Here is a 22,057-nt window from a genome sequence, read left to right as displayed (position 1 = left end):
TTGCAACGGGACCCTATTAAAACAAAAGACCAATACTAGTAACATTTGCAAAATGGGAAGTAAGTAAGTAAGTAAGTAAGTAAGTAAATGAAAGAAGGCCTTTACATCCTCTCTGAAAGGCTATCAGAAAGGATCTCGGTATCTCAGGTAAGGCTCATTATCCGTTCCTTAGGGCATTCGTGTATTTGGCTATGCTCAATTTGGCAGCAAAACTGGCCTTTGCTTGTTTTGGAGCAGTGCATACTTCTGGGCTAAGCACACTTAAAAAACGTGGGCCACAACCACAAAAGGCACTAGAGGTAAGTGAAGTGCTATGTGAACCGCCCTGAGACCAAATTTAATAAATAAAAATAATAATAATATACTCCATTGCAAGGCTTCTGCATTCTGTGTAGAACATGGGGCTCAATCCGCAGTCCTCATATGCCTTTATTCACACATTTGCTGGAAAATGCTACTGGACATGGCTTGGAAGCAGGTTTGCCTTCACCTTCCTTCTTAATCACTGCAGCTAGAGGAAGGCAGATATACTGGGATGGCTCAGTTGGTAGAGCATAGAATCACAGAATTGTAGAGTTGGAAGGGACCCTGCTTCAAGGTGTTAGGATGGAGGCCATGTTTGAGACCAACTTGTAACGAGGCCAGGGCATTTCTAAGACTGGCCTCCTGAGCCTCTGCTCCCTTGCACCTTGCCTGCTTCACCATAAATAAACAAAGCAACAGACAAGAAATGGGATAAATGGAGAAAACAAAGAAGCTCAGTGTTCTGCCTCCCACTCAGACCACAATGAGAGTAAGGAAGAGGTCCTTATTGAGGCAGATTAAAAGTATTGGGTAGAGAGTCAGCAGCCCCAAAGCTCAGACTAAGCAACAGGAAAGGTCGGACTAGCTAGATTAGGAGCAGCTGTCCAATATTAGGGAAAAGAGTTCAGAACTGTTTGCTAGCAATGGAGCAGTCCCAACAGGTTGACACACCTACCTGCCTGCCAAGCTTTGAAAGGCAAGGTGAAGCAAGTTTCCTTTGTGCTTTACAGGAACGCTTAGCATTCAGAAATGCATTATGTTGAGGAAATTGAGTCTACTCCCAATGGCAGAAGAGCTGCAGAGTCTTGGGTGGTTTGGCTGCACTGTGTCCTTCTGACTTTGCTTCTTACACCCCCAGCAGTTGGGTCAATGCCCTCCCTGGACTCTACAGATGCTCCCTGAGGTGTCCTGTCAGAGAAGGCCACCCAGAGCTTCCAGATTCTAGGAGAAGGGAGCACCTACCTCCTCTAGCCTTCACTCCCTGCTTTCAGGCCCTACCTTCTGGAGCAAGTGGAAGAAGCAATTTAGGGGAGGAAATCCTCCACTGTAGGGAAACAGCCAGTCCATTCTGAGAATGAACAGGGATTATGGAGCAATCTGCATATGAGTGCCATAGAAGAACAGCTCTCAAACTGTAGCTTGTAAAAAAATAATAATCCAGGTTTATATTACATCTCCTCTAACTTCTCGCAATTAAAACCACATAGTTAGTGGTAGTCAGGGATGAGAATTCACCCTAAAAGAACTGACAAATCTGAGGCCTAGACCAGGGGTCGGCAAGGTTTACCTTGCCGGGGCCAGTTCACTCCAGCACAGATTCACTCCGTGGGCCGGATTGCACACACGCCTGCAATTTCTGGCATCTGCGTCTGTGCAGACGCGATTTCCGGCGCCATGAAAGTGAGTCCCCATGCCACGCTGCGCTGGTTTAGTGCAGTGCGCGGGGACTCACCAAGCAAGTGGCTTGGGGGCTGGTTAAACAGCCCCCGTAGGCCGCTTGTGGCCCTTGGGCCTTAGGTTGCCTACCCCTGGACTAGACCATGGCAGTCACATTTAAAAGTGAATGCTGAGATGAATAGTCCTATACGTAAGAGATTAACTGGAGGTGGTGCAAAGTCCAATCACAACTTTGTTCTAATTCAAAATTTCTTTTCAAAAATGGCTGAGGAACTGGATCTATTAAGAATTCAATCTGGCTGCCTAATGAATATTTAGGGCACTCACCTGCTGCTTCCATACCCTACCCGGCCCCCGACGAATGCTTTGTCTCATTAACTATTTAACATTATGATAGCCTTAAACAGAAATATGATAAATGTTCCTAGATATACCAAAAATTCATCTTGCATTACATGCTTGGATTCTTTAATTACTCATTTGGTGGAGGGGATAGCTCGAAGCCGTTTTCATTTAAAGGCAAATTTAAGAGAGTGGGTTGTGTATAGCTTCCCTCGCAGGAGGTGGTGGTGGGGAGATGAGTATGGCTGAAAAAATTAGCAATTTAAAGAAAAGAACAGAAAGCTTTCCACAACCAGAGACAGATCATTTACCTTTTGCTATTTCCTTCGATAGAAAGCTTCTAAGGGAGCAATCCAAGATCTCCAAGGGTGAGCAAGTTAGGATCCAGTTGATTTCTGGCTCAACCAGATGATTCCTGAGGCAGCTGGACTATGCTGACATAAGCCCCATGTCCCGGTTCAGCCAGGGATATGACAGCATAATTCCCTCATCCCACCACAGCTGGCTCAGTTAAGATCAGTGGATCTTATACTGGCGTAAGCCCTGCATATGGGTGTTTCAGGGGAGTGGCAGGGCAGGGAGGACTTCTGCTGGATCCAAACTCTGTTCAGCTTGGTCTCATGACCTGGCAGCATGACAAAACTTGGGTCAAGGAAAAGGGTGGCATAAGTCAAATTCTATTTTCAAGGGTTGTTTTCCTCCTCTCTTCTGGTAGCAGCCTTGCTCCTGAGCAGAGTACGGAATAGGGGAAATTTAAGTCATCCTAATTTAACATAAAGGTAAAGGGACCCCTGACAATTAAGTCCGGTCACGAACGACTCTGGGGTTGCGGTGCTCATCTCGCTTTACTGGCCAAGGGAGCCGGCGTTTGTCCACTTCTGCAGACAGTTTTTCCAGGTCATGTAGCCAGCATGACTAAGCCGCTTCTGGCAAAACCAGAGCAGCGCACGGAAACACTGTTTACCTTCCCATGTGCTTCCGAACTGCTAGGTTGGCAGGAGCTGGGACCGAACAACGGGAGCTCACTCCGTCGCGGGGATTCGAACCGCCAACCTTTCGATCGGCAAGCCCAAGCGGCACAGTGGTTTAACCCACAGCGCCACCCGCGTCCCTAATTTAACATAAGCCAGTGTAAATTCCACTGGCTTCCTATACTTAAGATTGCTCTGTAAGCCTGGTTGTATTTTTTTTTTTTTTTAATGAGGGTACATTCTTCCTTTACAAAGAAACAATCTCTAACACATTTAAGTCCTAGAATTGCAAAACCAACATGTATATCGCTGTTACTAAAGTATTGGAAAAACAAACAGTCTGGGTATGGGATACCGTAAAGACTGCATTCTCTCAGAGGATCCTTTCCTGTCCAAAGTATGATGGGCAGTGACCCAATGCAGGGACATCATGTCAGTGACACCAAGATTAACCTCCCTCTGTGGGGGAAGTCAGCTCCTCTGCCTCCTCCTGGTTTTTAGAGAGCTGGCTCTCTTTCAATAATGTTTGGCTCTAGAAAGCTTTACCCATTTAAGGCAGATTATTTATGAACATTTGGACGTATTTACAAGAAGCAGCAGTGGCACAGAGTCTGAAAACAGAAGTAGGGTTCAGATGTAGGAGGCCACCAGCTCCTAACCAATCAGGTCAGATCTAGACAGACTGAGAGTCACCACTAACCAACCAGCCTTCCACCATCCCAGTCTGGGGTGAATGGAAGTTGGAGTCCAACAACTATTGAAAGGTGTCACGTTGGCTACTGCTGGAATAGATATTGTTGTGACCATGTGCAGCAGCATCCATGAACACCAGGAGCCATTGGGATCCATGCGAAATGTTCATGGAGCCCTGGGATGCTAGCCCTTGGCTATGACCTTCCCACCTGTGCAGATATTGCTATGCATACTTCTTTTATATAGGAGATTACTTATTGCTTATTTACTGTCAAGCAGAAGCTATTTTTACGAATAATGGTCTGTAGAAACTGCCCAGCTGCTGCTTGGAAGGGCAGAGGGCCGCATGGAGGACTCTCAGAATAGGAGGAAGCTGGGCAAAAACAAATCCAATTAGGTTTGGCTTGGATTCAGGCATTTGTATGCAGGAAATTATATTACTTTTCTTTGACCAGGGCAGGAGGGAGGAAACCAAGGCGGCAGTAGTACCATGGGGGGAGGGGGAGGCTAGATGCATCAAGACTGCTGGTGTGCTTGTATCTTATATCTTAGTTCAATTGCGAAGATGGACAAGCAGTGAATACATTGTAATCTCCCCTTTTTTACTACATATGTGCATTCTCCTAACCAGGAGGCAAACCCTTTCCAAGAGTAGGTACTCAAGCTTTGCGAAAATGACAACAAACTGGATATCTCGAATACTTCCAATCAAGCTTCCACACAAATGATTCGGTGCAACGTGGTGTGTCCTGGCTCACAAAAGGAAATGTGTGACCCAATTATATTTCATACCGAAGCACAGAAGAGAAGAAGCACTTGAGGTGGACTTCCTTCCCCTTATTCTACAGTTAATCAATAGCCCAGCCAGCCACAAGGCTTTTATGCTGTGCCATGAAGCCTGCCAACAGACTCCATTGGGCTCCTAGTAGCAGCAAATTCCTGAACCGTGCAAGGTCCACTTGTACTCCCTTGTTCCCACAGCTACAGAAAGCAGACAGCCTCAGAAATGACAGCACGCCACTGGCCTGCAGGTCTTTCTCGATCTTCATGGTACGGTAATGAACAAAAAATAAGGGCAAAAATGACACTGTAAGCTTTTTCTGAAGGATTTGGCAGGGGTGGGGGAGAGCCCAAACCAGCAGTCTGTAATGTGGTACTCAATATGATGAGAGTTAACTAAACTAAGCTGAAAAGTGTATTGGCTTTTTCACCATCTAGAGGACTTCGTTGAATGGGCAGCACTGTATAGAAATGTCATAAATAAATATAAATAAATAAACAAACAAACAAATCCTTACCAAGACCATGAAAGCGCTGCTATGCTGCAGGGATTTCACATCTGACTTGCTTACTAAACAGCTAGGAACTTGGTAGGAAAGAACGTAGAGGCCAACTGATACATTGCATGGTTTAAGGATGGAAATGACAATGGACCTGGTTGAGCAAAATTTCTGTTCTTGAGGGACCCGCAAGAATGACAGGAAAACATGCTTTTGTGGAACAATGGACAGACAAGCTATGCTGCTCAGCTTATTTTTCAAGCTAGGCTACTCGGCACGAAACAATTTTTATAAGCTGCTCTAAGAAAAGAGTGGGACATAAGCAAATAAATAACAGTCAGCATAAGGTGCCAATTGGGATTTTCCAAACCTGAAAAATACATGGTAAATTGCCATAGCAGCGCATAAACCAAATGAACCAATATTGAGGCTGAAGACATCATCATGATTAGTCAAGCAAGGTGCACAATTTAGGTTCCACAACCTCTTCAAGGGTCCAACACCACAAAATTGCTCTCTGCCGTTTTCATATTCTCATGAAGATACATGAATGAAAGCAGCTGAACATCCAAACATCAGCAAACCTGAAGGAACTTCAGATCATTGGTTTATTTGACTGTGGCAGAATAGTTATTTGCCACGGGTAGTTTTTGATTGGTTAAAGGTTTTGATAATATGGAAGGTGAAGACAAAGGGAGGGAGAGAGAGAGGCCATATTATCAAGATGCAACACATACCCATGGCTTTCTGGGTCAGCCTCTTGGTCCGAGTCTGTATATCTGTCAGGGTCTGGAAGGATGCTTGGATCAAAGTCATCATCACTTTCACTGCGATCCAGAAAGGCGACACATTCCTCTTCCACCTGAGTGAAACAAACAAAATACAGAATTAGACACCTCCATATTTCATGTTCCTTCAAAAATGTGTGTCGGTGTGTTTCTTCTTTCCTGGTCATTTTAGTCCAGTCCAGCAATTAAGCCAAGATTTGCGTACAGCTGGTGATGCATCAGAGGAGAGTTTAACCACCAGTCCGGGTGTGGTTGACAGGCTCAGCCAAACCTTGACTTAGTTGCTGTGTTGAGCTAAAAGGACCGAAGAGGAGCAAAGTGGCTATAGGCTCCTCCCCAAGAGACCTCACATTTGCACCAAGCCATGGTTCGGTTTGGTGCTACAGCCTCCATCCTGCTCATTCGCATAGCACTAAACCATGTGCAAACCAGCCCATTATGTACTCATTGCTACTCCCCTCGGGAATCCTTGAAAAAGACAAGATGCTTGTCCAAATCTACCACTGATAGTTATGATGGGCACTTTGCTAGCATACTCTAATGTTAAAAAGAAGAGTGTTTCACTAACATCTCTTAATATTTAAAGAACTTTTTTTTTTTATAATAACTATCTCTTTCCAGTGGCCTTAATCTCTGATTACAAGACCCTTTTTAGAAAACTTCATTTCAATCAACTTGTTTTTATTTACTAGTTTTCCATCCCTCCAAAGCAGCCCAATAAAACAGCAAGACAGTACAATAAAAACACATTCTTCCCTCTGTTAACTGCTTTTATATTATTATGAACAAGCAGAGCCAACACAGTAATTTTGTGCTTTTCTTGCAAAGTTCTGGTTGACCTTTGGAGTCAGGGAGAGCGCAAGGGGACATGGAGGTGAATTATGGTTTTGACACCCCTGCAAGAGTCCTTTACTGCTTCCCAAAAAAACTCTCTTGTGCTATTTTAAAGGTCACAGAGAAAGAGGAGGAGGAAATCAGATTTATTATAAAAAGCCAATATATAAAGTTGGGTGGGGGGCAGTTAAGCCTGGAATATTCACTCTCAACAAACAACAGTAAACCATGGCTCATAATGATCAATAAAACCAAGAGATAGATTCACTTTACACAGCAAACTACCAAAAAGAGAGGGAGGGAGGAGTGGGGGGCAGGGGAACAAAACAGACAGATGCCTTGCTGAGGGCAGCTTGACAGATTGGTTGCTTGGTCTTTTTCCTTCTTCCCTACCAACCGTAGAGATGCATGTGTGAAGTACAACACCACAGCTAATTTTGTCACCCAGCATTCTGGTTACAGTGCAGGTGCAAAGCAAGCGAAGGCATCTGCTTTCTCACTGGTGTGATGAAGTGTCATGCTTCCTACGTCCACCTCACCACAAAACGCAGAGAGAGTTTAAAAAGAAAAGAGGAATGTGCAAAGAGGGAAATGCACCCAAGACAGAACTCTGCAGACAAAATGACAAAGATTTATAGAGATGAGATATTCGTTCACCTCAAAGTCACTTCTGTTGAATGAATCGTTTGCCAAAGAGAACACAACAAGAACACAACTGCTTGAAATATGGAAGGTTTAGTATGGCGGGTTCATTATGGCTATATAAGCTATAGTTCAGCCTTCGCCAACATATGCTCACCAGACATTTGGGAGTAAAACTCCCATCAGGCCCAGCCAGGACGGTCCTACTGTGTTGGCAGAGGCTACTATAGTAGAAAAAGACTTTTGCATTTATTCTGTTTTTCTCCATATTGCTGTTTCTTTACATCTGATGATGATCATCATCATCTGTATGGCATAAGCCCCCTTCCCCCATGGTTTTTCAAGATCGCTCTGAGTAGGTTTTAGTTGCCCTCTGTGATGCTATCACAACATCACTACATGACCCTTGACCTTTGTGACTAGACCAGGAAGCATTGACCTTGCTCTAAATCAGTGTTTCCCAATCATGGAGCTCCAGCTGTTTTTGAACTTCAATTCCCATCATCCCTGACCACTGGTCCTGCTAGCTGGGGATGATGGGAGTTGTAGTCCAAAAACAGCTAGCTGGGAAACACTGCTCTAAATAATCTTTGCTTGCCCTCAGCGACATTAGCAACAGCAAACTGTGATGGGCTCTGCAGCATGTCACCAAATAATTCCGGACTGGCTGGGATCACCGCTGGAAGACAAAAGAACCCCTAAAGCTGATAGGGCGAACGGGCAGGAATGATGTGTGTAAGCCTATTTTAAGGTTTTGCTTTTTAAAAAAAATTGGAGAAAATATTCTGGTATCTTTAGGAAGCATTGCTTTCAATCAAAAAATTAAGATAGCTGAAAAGCCATTGCAGGTCTCTTCAATAAAGAGTTGACAAAATACTTTTATCGTGCAATTTAGAACCTTTGCAACGTTGACATCCTGTTTTGAAAACTAATTTGCACTGACTTCAGTGGAATCTACGTTCAGATAAACATGATCAGAGTAATAAGTCTAAGCTTTATGAGGACCTTCCCAATCTATTGTATAACAAAAAACAGGATGCTGAAAAACAAAGCTCTTTCTTCTCTAATGCCTCATTCTGATGAGATTCAGTAAGATTAGGGAAACACAAAATATGACAAAACTGACAAGTAAAGACATGGAAACAAAATGCAGAGAGAAATTATCTTCCTTTTAAGGCAGAAAAGCATAACCACCCAGAGCCTAAATCTTTCTTATTTTTCTTCCACATTACACAAAATGTACTTGACGTGCCTACATTCTCTTATCTCACACACCCTTTTGTCACTTTCAAGGTTCACGGCAGTCACGGCTGTCAGCCCATGTACAGAACGTAATTCTCAAAAGTAGTCTCTTGTGTTCAAACATTTCAACACATCAGCCTCCTTCAGGGAGCTCAATATCTGCCCCTTGGGGAAATGTGTGCACAAGAGAAATGGGTTTATATAACTTTTATGGAACTTCTCAGTAACTTTGCTTACATTGCAGTTGGAAGGAAAATGATGCAGAAAATGCTACATTTTCCTCTCTTTTTCAGTGCTAGGAAAACCCATTAAGGAATACTGTATGGATAAACAATATCTGGGAAGAGTTACTTGTAAAAGGACTTATGTTAACTGGTGGATTGTTTTTTTTAAACTGCTTTGTTTCTTTATACAACAAATTCCCTATGCCATATGACAAACTTATAGCTCTCATCAATTGTAAAACGTGATGTGTATCTTTAAAACCCTAAACAGTTTGCATCCCAAACACCTGCAGTAGTGCCTATTCCCAAATCAACTTGCTTATATTCTAATATATTCTGCCAGGGCCCTTCTCCATGTACCTTTTTCATCAGATTGATTTGTGCCCTGATCATTCCCCAAAGAGGTTTATTTAGCACCAATGTTGCAATAGTTTAGATACAGGGCAAAACATTTTCCTTTACAGTGGTACCTCGCAAGACGAAAAGAATCCGTTCCGCGAGTCTCTTCGTCTAGCGGTTTTTTCGTCTTGCGAAGCAACCCCATTAGCGGATTAGCGCTATTAGCGGTTTAGCGGCTATTAAAGGCTTAAGGGATTAGCGGATTAGCTGCTAAAAGGCTATTAGCAGCTTAGTGCCTTAGAAAAAGGGGGTGGGGAGCGGGAAAAAATCGCAGGAACTCGCAATACATTTTCGTCTTGCGAAGCAAGCCCATAGGAAATTCGTTTTGCGAAGCACCTCCAAAACGGAAAACCCTTTTGTCTAGCGGGTTTTCCGTCTTGCGAGGCATTCGTCTTGCGGGGCACCACTGTATCTGGATATTTCAATAGATTTTAATTCACTGCATCTGACAAAATCTTAATCTGCTTTAAGATTTTATTCTCTTTCTTTTATCCTTGTTTTTTGTGTATTACTTTACTGAGTGTGAGGCACATTAATCAACTTCCTTGTGTTTATACAGCTGAGTTTTATTTTCAACAGATATGTAGTTTTCTGACCCCTTGTGACTTGGAAAATACACTTGACTTTTCAAAGTCCTTAAACCAAGGAAAATAAATTCAATTAAAAAAACCCCGCAACAACATAAAGTTTAACTATCTAATTTCACACTATGGTTTTGACCTTTAGGATTAAAAAAGGAGGGTTCTCCCCCTCTCCGTCCGCACTCCTCCTATGTTGGCTCTGAACATAAAATAAGGATGGCTCATCACAGATACTGAAAATGTCACACGCAACATGAAATTTAAAGTTTAGTGTGGCAAGCTATGTGTTATATACTGGAGGTCCCAAAACATTTTCCCCCAAGAGAGTTTGGAAGTAATAAACTAAGCTCCTGAATGTTCAAACAGCACACTTCCAGATACTGATTCATTATGGGCCAGTGTCATGGCGCCTAACCTCAGTAGGGGCTGCAATACCACAAGGATATAGGGTAGAGGCTACTCCGTACAGGGGAGAACCTTCAGTATGTTCTCCCATATCCTTACCCTTGTCCTCGGACTCAGAATACGAGTCCCCAACAGCACCTGAGCCTCTCCAACCTTGCAGGGGCTGATGGGTACAAAACCAGGTATGTGTGACTTAAAAACACACAACTGGTTCCCGCAACAAGGCAAGGTCAAAGACAACACATCCCTTGTCGGTTTAATAAGACTTCAAGCTCTTTGCTGAAGCAACATCTCTTTACAGCTGCACTGGGGAAAGGCCTTAGGCTTTGCCTCCAACGGTCCCAAAGGCTTTGCCTCCAACGGTCCCAGGTTTAGCCCCTGACATCTTCACGTAGGGCTGGGAACAAACTTTTCTCTGCAGAGCTGCTGCCAGTCAGTCTGGACAGTCCTGAGCTGTATGGGCCAAAGGCCTAACTCAATGTAAAGCAACTTCCTATGTTAGCAGGAGAAAGGGTTCCAGCCAGCAGGACCCACAAGGAACTTCCGCTGGTTTTGACTTAATAAGGCATATACTTAAAAACATGTGATCTGATAGGTAACCCTGCCTGCCCAGGAGACATTCAACAGGAGTGCGTCCACTTCCCCTGCAACCTTCAAACCTCAGCAGAACAAAATCTTCAAAAATTGAGCCAAAGGTTTCTGGAGGATATAGTAATTTATAATTCTGAATATACAGGCGTTCCCCCCATTTACACGCGCACACAACCGTGTATATGCACAGCACCAGGAAATAAATTGTTACACGCCTGTATAACAAGAATATCTGTTTTACCATGGAGAAAAACAAGCTGACAAGATCAACCCTCAGAACATATTTGGACAATAATTCCTTTATCTGAAATATATGTGAGATCAAAGTCTTTGGTTTGTGAGTGATGTTCCTGAATCCCCAACAAGAATGCACTTGCCTGGACCACTTTAGCTTGAAAACCAAGCCCTCCATGGTTGCTCACAGCCACCATTGAAACGTCCCATTTGTGATTCCTCTAACAACCATAGTAAACTCTCATTTAGAGGTCATGTTGCATTTTTTCAGCCAGTATACAAACTGCTGCCAGAAAGCTGTTTTTGTGCATAGCATAGTCCACATATTACAGTTCTCCATGTAAATATGACCCTCTTGTAATGTGTGACCCGTCCCCACATTTACAGAAGGTCACTTTCATCTCTCTCTTTTTAATGCAGGTATTAAAGTTGTCTCTACAGAATACGGTAGTCTATGAAACACCAATTTTTCATCTGCTAGCACATTACGTTTCCAAGCTGCTCATTCATTTGTCTCTTTATTACAGGAATACTTGACAAATCCTTATACTGTGTAAAGAGTGTAACTTATCTACAGCAAGCAAGATGAAATACATTCTGTGATTGATGACTTGTGTCTAGCTTTCATAAAAATAGGAAACAAGGCTTCTCAACTCCTAGAAGATTACATTTGGGGACAATGCGGATAAGAGTGATCAAACCAAAGGGCTGTTGAGGCTGCAGTTATTAATGCTATATATTATTCTTCAAGTGTTATGCAATTGAAACATCTTAAATTAATTTAGTGAAAAGTAATGATATCTGATACAAGACTTTGTTTGTTTTATTGTTCATATACCTTCCCTGTAGTTATCTGTCAAGTGTGCCAAGGAAATCTGTCACAGATGGAAAACAAGTAAATATTTGTCTCAATTTGGTAGGGGAAATGGAAAATGCAAACTATTATGTACCAGTCTGGCCTCTACCATTCTTTGGCCATCTGGGCTATTTTCTCAGGTAGGTCTTGGAGAATACATTACATTGGTGCTCCACCATCTCCTTTGTACCATCACAACATCTAGGATGACCTGAAAGGTGCCTTCTTCACTATATAGTAGACCAGTGTTTCCCAACCATGGATCTCCAGCTGTTTTAGACTACAACTCCCATCATCCCTAGCTACCAAGACCAGTGGTCAGGGATGATGGGTATTGTAGTCTGAAAGCAGCTGGAGACCCAAAATTAGGAAACACTGCCATACACATCCATTCTGAACAGCAAGGGCACTTAAGTATGTATTTTCAGTAACTGTCCCACAACCTACGAGGCCACCTTATTCTACACGTGCCCATTCAACCGCTTTGGTCGGCGGAATTGGCACTACTAAAGGTGGCCACATAATATCTGTTTCACATTTGTAAGATCGCGATCATTTAGGCTGACAGCACTTACACTAGGGAACTTAGACTGCCTATTGAGATCAAGCAGCTGCCTTCACTGTGCTCTTTTTTAGAATAGGATGAACATCCAACAAATCAAATAAATACACACATGTCCTTGCACATGCAAACAGAACAAATATGAGACACTAAGGCAGGACCCACTTGCGGAACGCAACTCAGACCAGAGATCCAGTGAGTGTGATCTGTGTTAAACCAGCAGAGGTGCCATTTATTTTCAGGTTGGAATTATGCTTACTCCAACAGAATCCCGCACCGGGAATGCGGAAGAGCCAGGACTGAAACTCACTTGTTTTTCTTTAGAGTCAGTTTATGAACACCATCCCAATGTAACTAGGCTTGCATTTGTTTGTGCTCAGCAGAGAATGGTATGACACATAAGTATGATAACATGTGTAAAGCTTGGTTTCTGGAGATAAGCTCCATCTCGCAAACGCGTCTAAATGAGATGTCTCCAACCTATTCAGCTGTTTGTTGTTTTTGTTTTTGTTGCTTTTAAAAATCTCAGTCATTTCTTGAAATATCTAAGTTGGTCTACTTGTATAAGTGTACTCATTACTAGCTAACAGGTAGCTTTGTTCTGAGTAATTGAGCTCAGAATTCTTTTCTTTTCTTATTTTACCAAAATGAAATAGTGTTCCCAAAAAGTTATTATCCATGCAGGAAAGAAAATACTGAGGTAAAAAACCTAACCATTTGTGGTTTACATGAGAACTCAACTGTAATCTCCAAAAGGCAGGAGGATAGCATGAAATTATGAGGTATTTCCACCTAATTAATTCTCAGTATTAATCTGGATTTTACCATTAACTCAGATCTTATTATGTAGTGACTCTTTACTGCAGTTGAAAAGTGGGAGGCAGCCGAAACTGGTAAAAGACCAAACAAAATCCATCCTGAACGTTATCTTATATCGCTTTTTACTGTTGTTGTTCAACCCAAAGAAACAGTGTAGAGATTCAGCGACAGCTGGGGGAAAAAGGACAATTTAATAAGTGTCTGGGAGATTTAGATTTCCCAACAGAAAGTCACTTGGGAATTGAACCACATTTCAACATTGACTTGTTAAAGTCATCTCAAACGTTTCTTACTTGAAAAGGGTATATGTGGGCTGGTACAGGACTGTCAAAAAAAGAAAAGGATGCCCAAGTGGAAGTAAACAACAGCTTGGTTCTCTTGAGTGTGGGATGAAATGATCATGGAATAGCTAACACCAGTGCTATTTTTCTAGAAAAAGAGGTGCTGGAGCTCACCATGAACTTCTCCCTTGTTCTCTTAGAGTGGCAATAGCGCCCACCTGAGAGGTGTTGGAGCTGAGCTCTGGTGAGCTAAGCTGGAAAAAAGCCTATTTAAGTTAACAACAACAAAAAAGTTAAGCAAGCGAAAAACTCTTCTCCTCCTCAAAATGGGAAATATTCAGTATGGATCTTCTGAATAATCCAATACAGTGGTACCTCAGGTTAAGTACTTAATTCGTTCCAGAGGTCCGTACTTAACCTGAAACTGTTCTTAACCTGAAGCACCACTTTAGCTAATGGAGCCTCCTGCTGCCGCCGCGCCGCCAGAGAATGATTTCTGTTCTCATCCTGAAGCAAAGTTCTTAACCTGAAGCACTATTCTGGGTTAGCGGAGTCTGTAACCTGAAGCGTATGTAACCTGAAGCATATGTAACCTGAAGCATATGTAACCTGAGGTACCACTGTACCTACCCAAAGCAATGTTTATATATTGTGACAAAGTAAAGAGGCGAGGCAGAGCTTTCTTTTGAGTTGTGTTTTCATCATCAGTTACTGAATGCTTATAATTTTGTTAATAACTATTTACCAAAAAAAATATCTTTTTTTCTCCTTTAAAAAATGAAATTAACTTTCTAAAACTGGGTGATGAACTGAAATTTATCTTGGAACTGCATGGACAAACAGACTTGGGTGCTTAAACTAGACAGGGGTCAGCAATATTTTCAGCAGGGGGCTGGTCCACTGTCCCTCAGACCTTGTGGGGGGCTGGACTATATTTTAGGGGGGGAAATGAACATATTCCTATGCCCCACAAATAACGCAGAGATGCATTTTAAATAAAAGCACACATTCTACTCATGTAAAAACACGCTGATTCCCGGACTGCCCGCAGGCCAGATTTAGAAGGCAATTGGGCCAGATCCGGCCCCTGGGCCTTAGTTTGCCTACCCATGAACTAGACTATCAACTTGTGCTCCAGGGTCCTGCCCTTGTGCTCCAGTCCTGCTTATGGGTTTCCTACAGGCATCTAATTGGCCACAGGGTGCTGGACTAGATGGGCCAATGGCCTGATCCAGCAGCCTCTTCTTATGTTCTTAACTAGTTACAAGAACAGATGCTGTTGTATGAACAACAGACTTGGCCTCGACAGATACGGTGCTTCTAGAGGGATGTTTCCGCAGGTTTAGCATGCCTGATACATTGGGCTCAATGGCTCTATTTGCATGCACTGCAAAGCCAAGGTGAATGGTTTAATTAAACTGTAATGTGGCACAAACCACAAGTACATGCAACAAAAGTGCTTCCATTTTGCTCCTCCCTTCATTCAACCAGCAACAACAAACCATGTGTCTTAGCCAGCACTCCTGGTTTGTTTCTTTCCAAACAAACCACAATGCAAAGCCCAGGTGTGTTCTTGGCTTCCTGCATACAGCTTGGGCGCGTTATGGTTGCAACAGACCACATTAAACTTACGTGCAAATGTGATTATCATCTTAAGGTCCCAGGGCTGGTTACAACAATATAAAATACAACATTTCAAAGAGTTTTAAGAAACGCAACATTACAAAATATGTGATTGTGAGAAACTGGGAGAGTCCTGAAAATATACAGCTCAGGTTTAATGACCAGGGTAAAGAGATATGTTTTCAGTATTTTCTGAAAACTGTACAGTGGTACCTCTGGTTACGTACTTAATTCGTTCCGGAGGTCCGTTCTTAACCTGAAACTGTTCTTAACCTGAGACACCACTTTAGCTAATGGGGCCTCCCGCTGCCGCCGCACAATTTCTGTTCTCATCCTGAGGTAAAGTTCTTAACCCGATGTACTATTTCTGGGTTAGCAAAGTCTGTAACCTGAAGCGTATGTAACCCGAGGTACCACTGTATAGTGAAGTTGCCAGTTGTACCTCTGTGGGGAGGAAGTTCTACAACTTAGGGGCAGCCACAGAGAATGTTTCTGTGGGGCTGCAACTACCAAGAGAACTCCCTCTGTCAATCTTAGCACCCAAGTGAAAAATAGGGCCAAAGTACAGTGCTGATTGCTACCAGCTGAGAAAGACTGGCGGAGTCAACAAGATGGCACGGCAGCAGAAGTCCCCTTCATGCATTAATCATACGCTGAAAGAGGCTGCAGGGTTACACTGAATATGCACCTTTCCAGCTAATAAGGATAACCTACAAACCTACAGGCATTTGGCAGACTCCTCCAGAGAGGCGGACACGGAGCAATGGATCCAAACTACAAGAAAGAAGATTCCACCTAAACATTGGGAAGAACTACCTGACAGTGAGAGCTGTTTGACAGTGGAATTTGCTGCCAAGGAGTGTGGTGGAGTCTCCTTCTTTGGAGGTCTTTAAGCAGAGGCTTGACAACCATATGTCAGGAGTGCTCTGATGGTGTTTCCTGCTTGGCAGGGGCCTGGACTCGATGGCCCTTGTGGTCTCTTCCAACTCTATGATTTTATATATATATATATATATATATATATATATATATATATATATATGAGAGAGATAGCGCGCACATATGTGAACAGCATGGATTTGTCAAGGGATGCTACAGCTCTTCATAAAATCATATAATTTTAGAGTTGAAAGGGACCACAAGAGTCATTTAGTCCAACCCTCTACAATTCAGGAATCTTTTGCCCTAAGTGGGGCCTGGGTCCATGGCCGTGAGATTAAGAGTCTCATGCTCTTCTGACTGAACTATCCCAGCAGCCTTCATATTATGCTGCACTGGGATAAATAGTAAATAGGAGCTTATAGCTCCTCTATCTATACTTTCCTAAGACGTCCTGCCATATTGCTACATACAAGAAGCTTGATAAAGACACAGCACTGTGGTCAGATCTCATTTTCCCTGCATTATTTTTCAAGCTAGATTTTTTTTATATATATAGCACTGTTAAGAATGTGGTATGTCTGTATTTGGAGAATATGCAACTTTCCCTCTCCAGGATAATCATTATGTCAATTTCTCATACTCCCTCTCTATCCCCCAACCTTTTTCAATCCCAAAGCTTGCATTAGTTTGCATAAGAAATACTGGGGAAGATTTTGATTTGCCAAAGGATGTTTTATTTGGCAGCTACATATACAAATTGCAGACTGTAAGGTTTGGAAATAATGAGAACTGAAATGAAATAACCTTCCTGCATTTTAAGCATGGCCACTGAACTTAAGCAAAAACTAAAGCTGGGGTAAACATTTGTCCCTGGCACTGCCTCCTTTTACGTAGCAGCAATTCCGATGTCTGGAATAAAGTTGGGAACGTTTTAAAGAGGAGAATGTTTTAAAGATAACTTGTAATTTTATAAGGATCTGCATTATGCAAAAATAAGCACCCTGAAATAAATCTGTTGGGCTTTTATCACCTAACCAGTCTTAAATCTCTTCTTCAGGCATTGAAGAAAACAAACAGCAAGCCTTCTCCCTTGAAAATCTCAGCTTCATTTAAAAAGGAAGGGGGGAGGAATGTCTCTCATATATGATTATTCAATGATCATTATAACTGCTGTGTGTACCAATAATTAATTCCTCCCCTCAAATCATGCTTGAAGCATACAGTGGTGCCTTGCAAGACGAAATTAATTCGTTCTGCGAGTTTTTTCGTCTTGCGAAGCACGGTTTCCCATAGGAAATGCATTGACGGTTTCCCATAGGAATGCATTGACGGATTTAAGAAAAAGGCGCAAGACGTTTTCGTCTTGCGAAGCAAGCCCATAGGGAAATTCATCTTGCGAAGCAACTCAAAAAACAAAAAACTATTTCGTCTTGCGAGTTTTTCGTCTTGCGAGGCATTCGTCTTGCGAGGTACCACTGTATAACATATTTAGGCCATACGCCCGGATTTTCCCGGACATTACTGGGATTTCAAAGGCAGAATTGATGTCCAGGTGGAATTTCAGAAAGGTGGTACCTTGTCCTGGATCTTAGGCAAGTCAATCAAAAAATTGTGGGGTTCTTTTGGGAGGGGGGGAGCTCAACAATTTTGGTGGTTTACTAAAACAAAACCCCAACATATGACTTGCATTTGGTATAATGTTCATGAAATGAAGTACTAACAAGAATTAATTCAAAGCAATAGCAAGCAATAGCAAGCTATTACTCGACTTTGGAACACATTTTTAAAAGAAAAGCCTGACTAGCTTTTCAGACCCCCTTTAATTTAACTTTCTAAAGAAATGCCTGAAGCAACTGATATTATAGTCAAAGTCTTGAACCCAATAAGGCAGATATGTATGTACAAAATAATTTTTTTAATGTGATCCCATTGAGATCCTATGATGATATTTTGCAGGTAGCTCTTAGAAATATTAAATAATCAATAAAATATTTGGATTTTTAAATCATATTAATTTTTGATCACTATTTAAAATTTTAAATTTTATAACTTAAATTTAAAATTTAGTGTAAGTTCATTATGTGACATATCATATGGCAATGAAGTCCTAAAGAGATTGGTGCTTTTAGTTTTGACGTATCCTAATCATGGGCTGAGCTTGTATGGTTTTTGTTTAGTCTGTCAAGACCAAAATTGTCATTTTAAAAACAAAACAAAAACAAACCCTCATAACTGAAAAATGGAATGAGATAGAAAATTTACAATTTTAGATTTGAACTTAGTTTTGATCATTCAACACGTGTACAGAATATTAAGAAAATTGGATGACATGAAGTAAAAAAAAGTTGGATCACTTGATATAGAAAATCTGAATAGAAAAAATGGCAAGGACTGTACTTGTGAGAAAAAACTCCCTTTCCCCCAATATGCTAGGCAACCCAGTCTTCATTGAAAGGTATTCCCTCCCCACTGTGAGGACATCATTGTGCTACTGTTACATAAAAAGACAGAGTACTCTATGAAGCAAAACAAAAAAAACATCTCGTTACCATTATGATCCATCAGTAATTTGTAATAAAACATTCTATGTCCAGTCTTTACCAATCTGCTGCCCTTCAGACGTTTTGGACTACAACTCTTTATTGGCACTAGTCAGTATAGCCTTGCTACAAAATCCTTAAAGTACATAATATGTTTAGAAGGAATCCCCCCCCCCCCCGGAAAACTACTGTAAATGCATCAAGTCGCTGGAGTCAATTTGACGGCAAAAGTAACTTGTGTACCTTACTCCTTGTTCAGAATATCTTCGTGGCAAAATGAACACTTTAAGTGATCAGTCGTAAAAAAAAAAAAAAAGAAGCAGTCAGTTTTCTCACACATGAAAAATGGTCTCTTGCTGTAATCTAATGAACATCTATCTCTGCTACCCCTGAACGCATGAAACTCATCCCAGCGCCACACAATTTTTATTTCAGCAACTCAGAGACTTGCAATTAAAACAGAGATGAGGTTTTAATAGCAATTTCTCTCAATGGTAATTTTATTCTAGTAGATATGCTCAGACAGACTGACCCAAGTACCCACCTTGTATAAAATTAACTAATATGGTGCGCTCAATCAGAAGAATTAACCATCATGGTGCAGTAAATTAGAAGTGGTTTTACAGCAGTATAACTAGATTTGATCTACGGCATTTACCTGTTGGAATCAAATAATTTTTGCCAGGAACTGTGTTTCTTTATTGTTTTTAATTAACTGTTGTTATTTTATTATTCAACTTGCTTGGGTGCTTTCTATTAGCGTCTGCATAACAAAAGTCACACATTTATTTTGTCAGGAGGACAGTTTGCTATTTTTTAGTTGCACTTTCCTTAATTATGTGCTAACAACATTGCATAGGAAGATGGAAAGATCTTAAAGTATATTCTCTTCATTGGAAATGCATGATTTTCAGAGAGAGGATAAGCACAACGTTGTTGAAAACACCTCCTATGTTGATACAGAAAAGTCTGGTTTTACAATTACTATTCATACCGAGCAATTATTTTTCTTAAGCTGATATTTAGACTTAAGGACAATCACAGAATGATAAGAGAAAAACCTTGGAAATCTCACTCCAACACGAGCACTTTCATATTTCATCTATTTTTTCTTTAGGAGGAGGCTCAACTGCTCTGTGCCATTTCAACACTCCACACACCCAAATCTCCACTCTTGTTCGTTTTCACTAAAATGGCATTTGAGGTCAATTAGATGTCAATGAAAGTGCATAGGGGGGAAATTAGAACAGAAAACAACCTAGGCAAGGTTTCACTGAAAGGGTCTAAATAATTTCAGCCTACAACACAGCAGCTCATAAAAACACAAGAAGCTGCCATAATTATACTGAGTAAGACCATTGGGTGAATAGGCAATCACTCCAAGTTCAGACAACATGAGCAGATATATAAAATTTTGGGTTTTGTTCCCAATATGCATCACATTACACTTGCTTAAACTGAATTGCATTTGCCGTTTTACTGAACATTTAACATTTTTTGGAAAGAGCCTTTTGATGCGGCTCATTATCTTTTCCTTTTTTTAAACCACCACAAACAACCATCTCACTGCTTACCCCTAACTCTAGATCATTTATGAAAAAGTTAGAATGGATAGATCCCAATGCTGATTCTTGGGATCTATCCATTCTACTTCCTGCTTCCCACTATTGTGAGAGATGCCCCAACACCTGTGGACGCAGATGGCTGTAAAACTGGCAAAGCCAGGTATAATAATAATAATAATAATAATAATAATAATAATAATAATAATTTATTATTTATACCCCGCCCATCTGGCTGGGCTTCCCCAGCCACTCTGGGCGGCTTCCAAAAAAATATTAAAATACTGTAATACATCAAAATACAGTGGTGCCCCGCAAGACGAATGCCTCGCAAGACGGAAAACCCGCAAGACGAAAGGGTTTTCCGTCTGCAGAGGCGCTTCGCAAGACGAATTTCCCTATGGGCTTGCTTCGCAAGATGAAAAATGACGAAAAAATTTGAATTTTTTTTCTGCTCCAAAACCCCTTATTTTGAATCGCTAAGCTGCTAAAAGCATTTTAGCAGCAAAACCGCTAATCCCCCACCCCTTAAAAAGCCGTTTTTAGCCCTTAAAGTGCCAATAGCACTAATAGGTCAATGGGCTTGCTTCGCAAGACGAAAAAACCGCAAGACGAAAAGACCCGCGGAACGGATTCTTTTCGTCTTGCGAGGCACCACTGTACTGTAATAATCCCAGGTATTATTTAGTTCTACAATTACATAGGAAATGGATGCCTGTGATCAAATATTCTCCCCCATACGCCAAAGAAATGGGCAGAAATCCCTATGATATATAAACCAGTCACTTCAGTGGGCAGAGAAAGAAAGTTTGCAAAGGTAATCAACGTCTGAGGTTTCAATATATATATTTTTTTACTTTTAGCAATTAGACTTTATAAAATTACAGTGGAGTGGAAAGGCCTATCTAGAATTATGTCAAATATAGTTTCTGGGAAAGAAGCCAAGGCTACCCCTGAGCAAAGGCAGTGTTGCTGCTACTTACCATTTTGGTTTAATTGCATTGTAATGCTAGATTCAACAATAAGATTGGGGGCCATTTTAATTTAATGCACAGGAAACTGTTAGTACCAATTTTATCTGTAACAATTGCCAGAATTACAAAAACATTATGATTCTAGCACGGAAACAAAACCCTCAAGTTGACACACGGCATCATTTATGCATTGCGAATCTACGGGAGCTACTTTACCAATATTTTTATGCTTTTGCCAAAGGTGACACAAAGCCACAGGCATACTATTTCAGGAAGGGGCCTGCTTTATCAAAGGGGAAAGCCCAGCAGAAGTTCAAAGTACACAAGTGGAGAGTGATATACCTTAGTCCAGGGGACCAAATCAAGGCCTAGCCTGCCTATACCATTAGACAACCATAATTTTATTTTATGTTGTATTTGTGTGTGCAGAGGACAGCCCTGTGCAGGAGACAGATGGTCGGCTGTTATTGTACAATGCCTTGAGTCTTCCACAGGCAGAAAGGCAATAAATAAGCTTTGTAAGTAAATAAATAATGAACAGAGTGAAACACGGAGAGTAATTCTGGTAGGTCAATTTGTATCATTGTTGTCTGACCATATTAAATTGATTGGTTTAACTGAAATGCCTGAACTAACTGAAGGCTCTGTGTAGATTTCCAATAATGAAACAAAATTGGCAGATGGAGAAAACAGCCCCGAACTTCTCTTCATGAGAGGAAATTTTTCAGTTAGAACTGAGTCACAGTGAACATACAAGTTTTTTGGTTTCCACATGCAACTCGGAGACATAAACCTCTTAAGGAGGGCCCAAATTACTGTGTTGAGCAGAGAAAGAGACCTATTAAAGACGTGCCTTTTCTCTGACATGTGCTGAGTGAAGCCATTGTAGAAAAAAACATTATTAAGGTACATACATCATAAGTTATGTACAGTCATACCTTGGATCCCGAATGCCTTGCAAGTCTAATATTTTGGCTCCTGGACGCTGCAAACACAGAAGTGAATGTTCAGGTTTGCGAACGTTCTTTGGA

General features: G+C 41.4%; 1 protein-coding gene and 1 long non-coding RNA gene across 2 annotated transcripts in view; one reads left to right on the top strand and one right to left on the bottom strand.

The window, feature by feature from the left end:
* LOC310675916 overlaps nt 1-22,057 on the top strand; it is a 212,913-nt gene that overhangs the window by 1,047 nt on the left and 189,809 nt on the right. The window lies entirely within an intron of this gene.
* Nucleotides 1-22,057, bottom strand: part of DDX10 (DEAD-box helicase 10) — a 157,426-nt gene that overhangs the window by 7,255 nt on the left and 128,114 nt on the right. The window contains exon 17 of the mRNA XM_083436292.1: nt 5,725-5,849. Within this exon, the coding sequence (XP_083292418.1) occupies nt 5,725-5,849 (125 nt within the window). The remainder of the gene's footprint in view (nt 1-5,724; nt 5,850-22,057) is intronic.

This window comes from Podarcis tiliguerta, assembly GCF_965153285.1.
Source record: "Podarcis tiliguerta genome assembly, chromosome: 4".
Taxonomy (NCBI): Eukaryota; Metazoa; Chordata; class Lepidosauria; order Squamata; family Lacertidae; genus Podarcis; species Podarcis tiliguerta.
The sequence above is the reverse complement of the archived record's forward strand: the minus strand, read 5'-3'. Positions and strand labels throughout refer to the sequence as shown.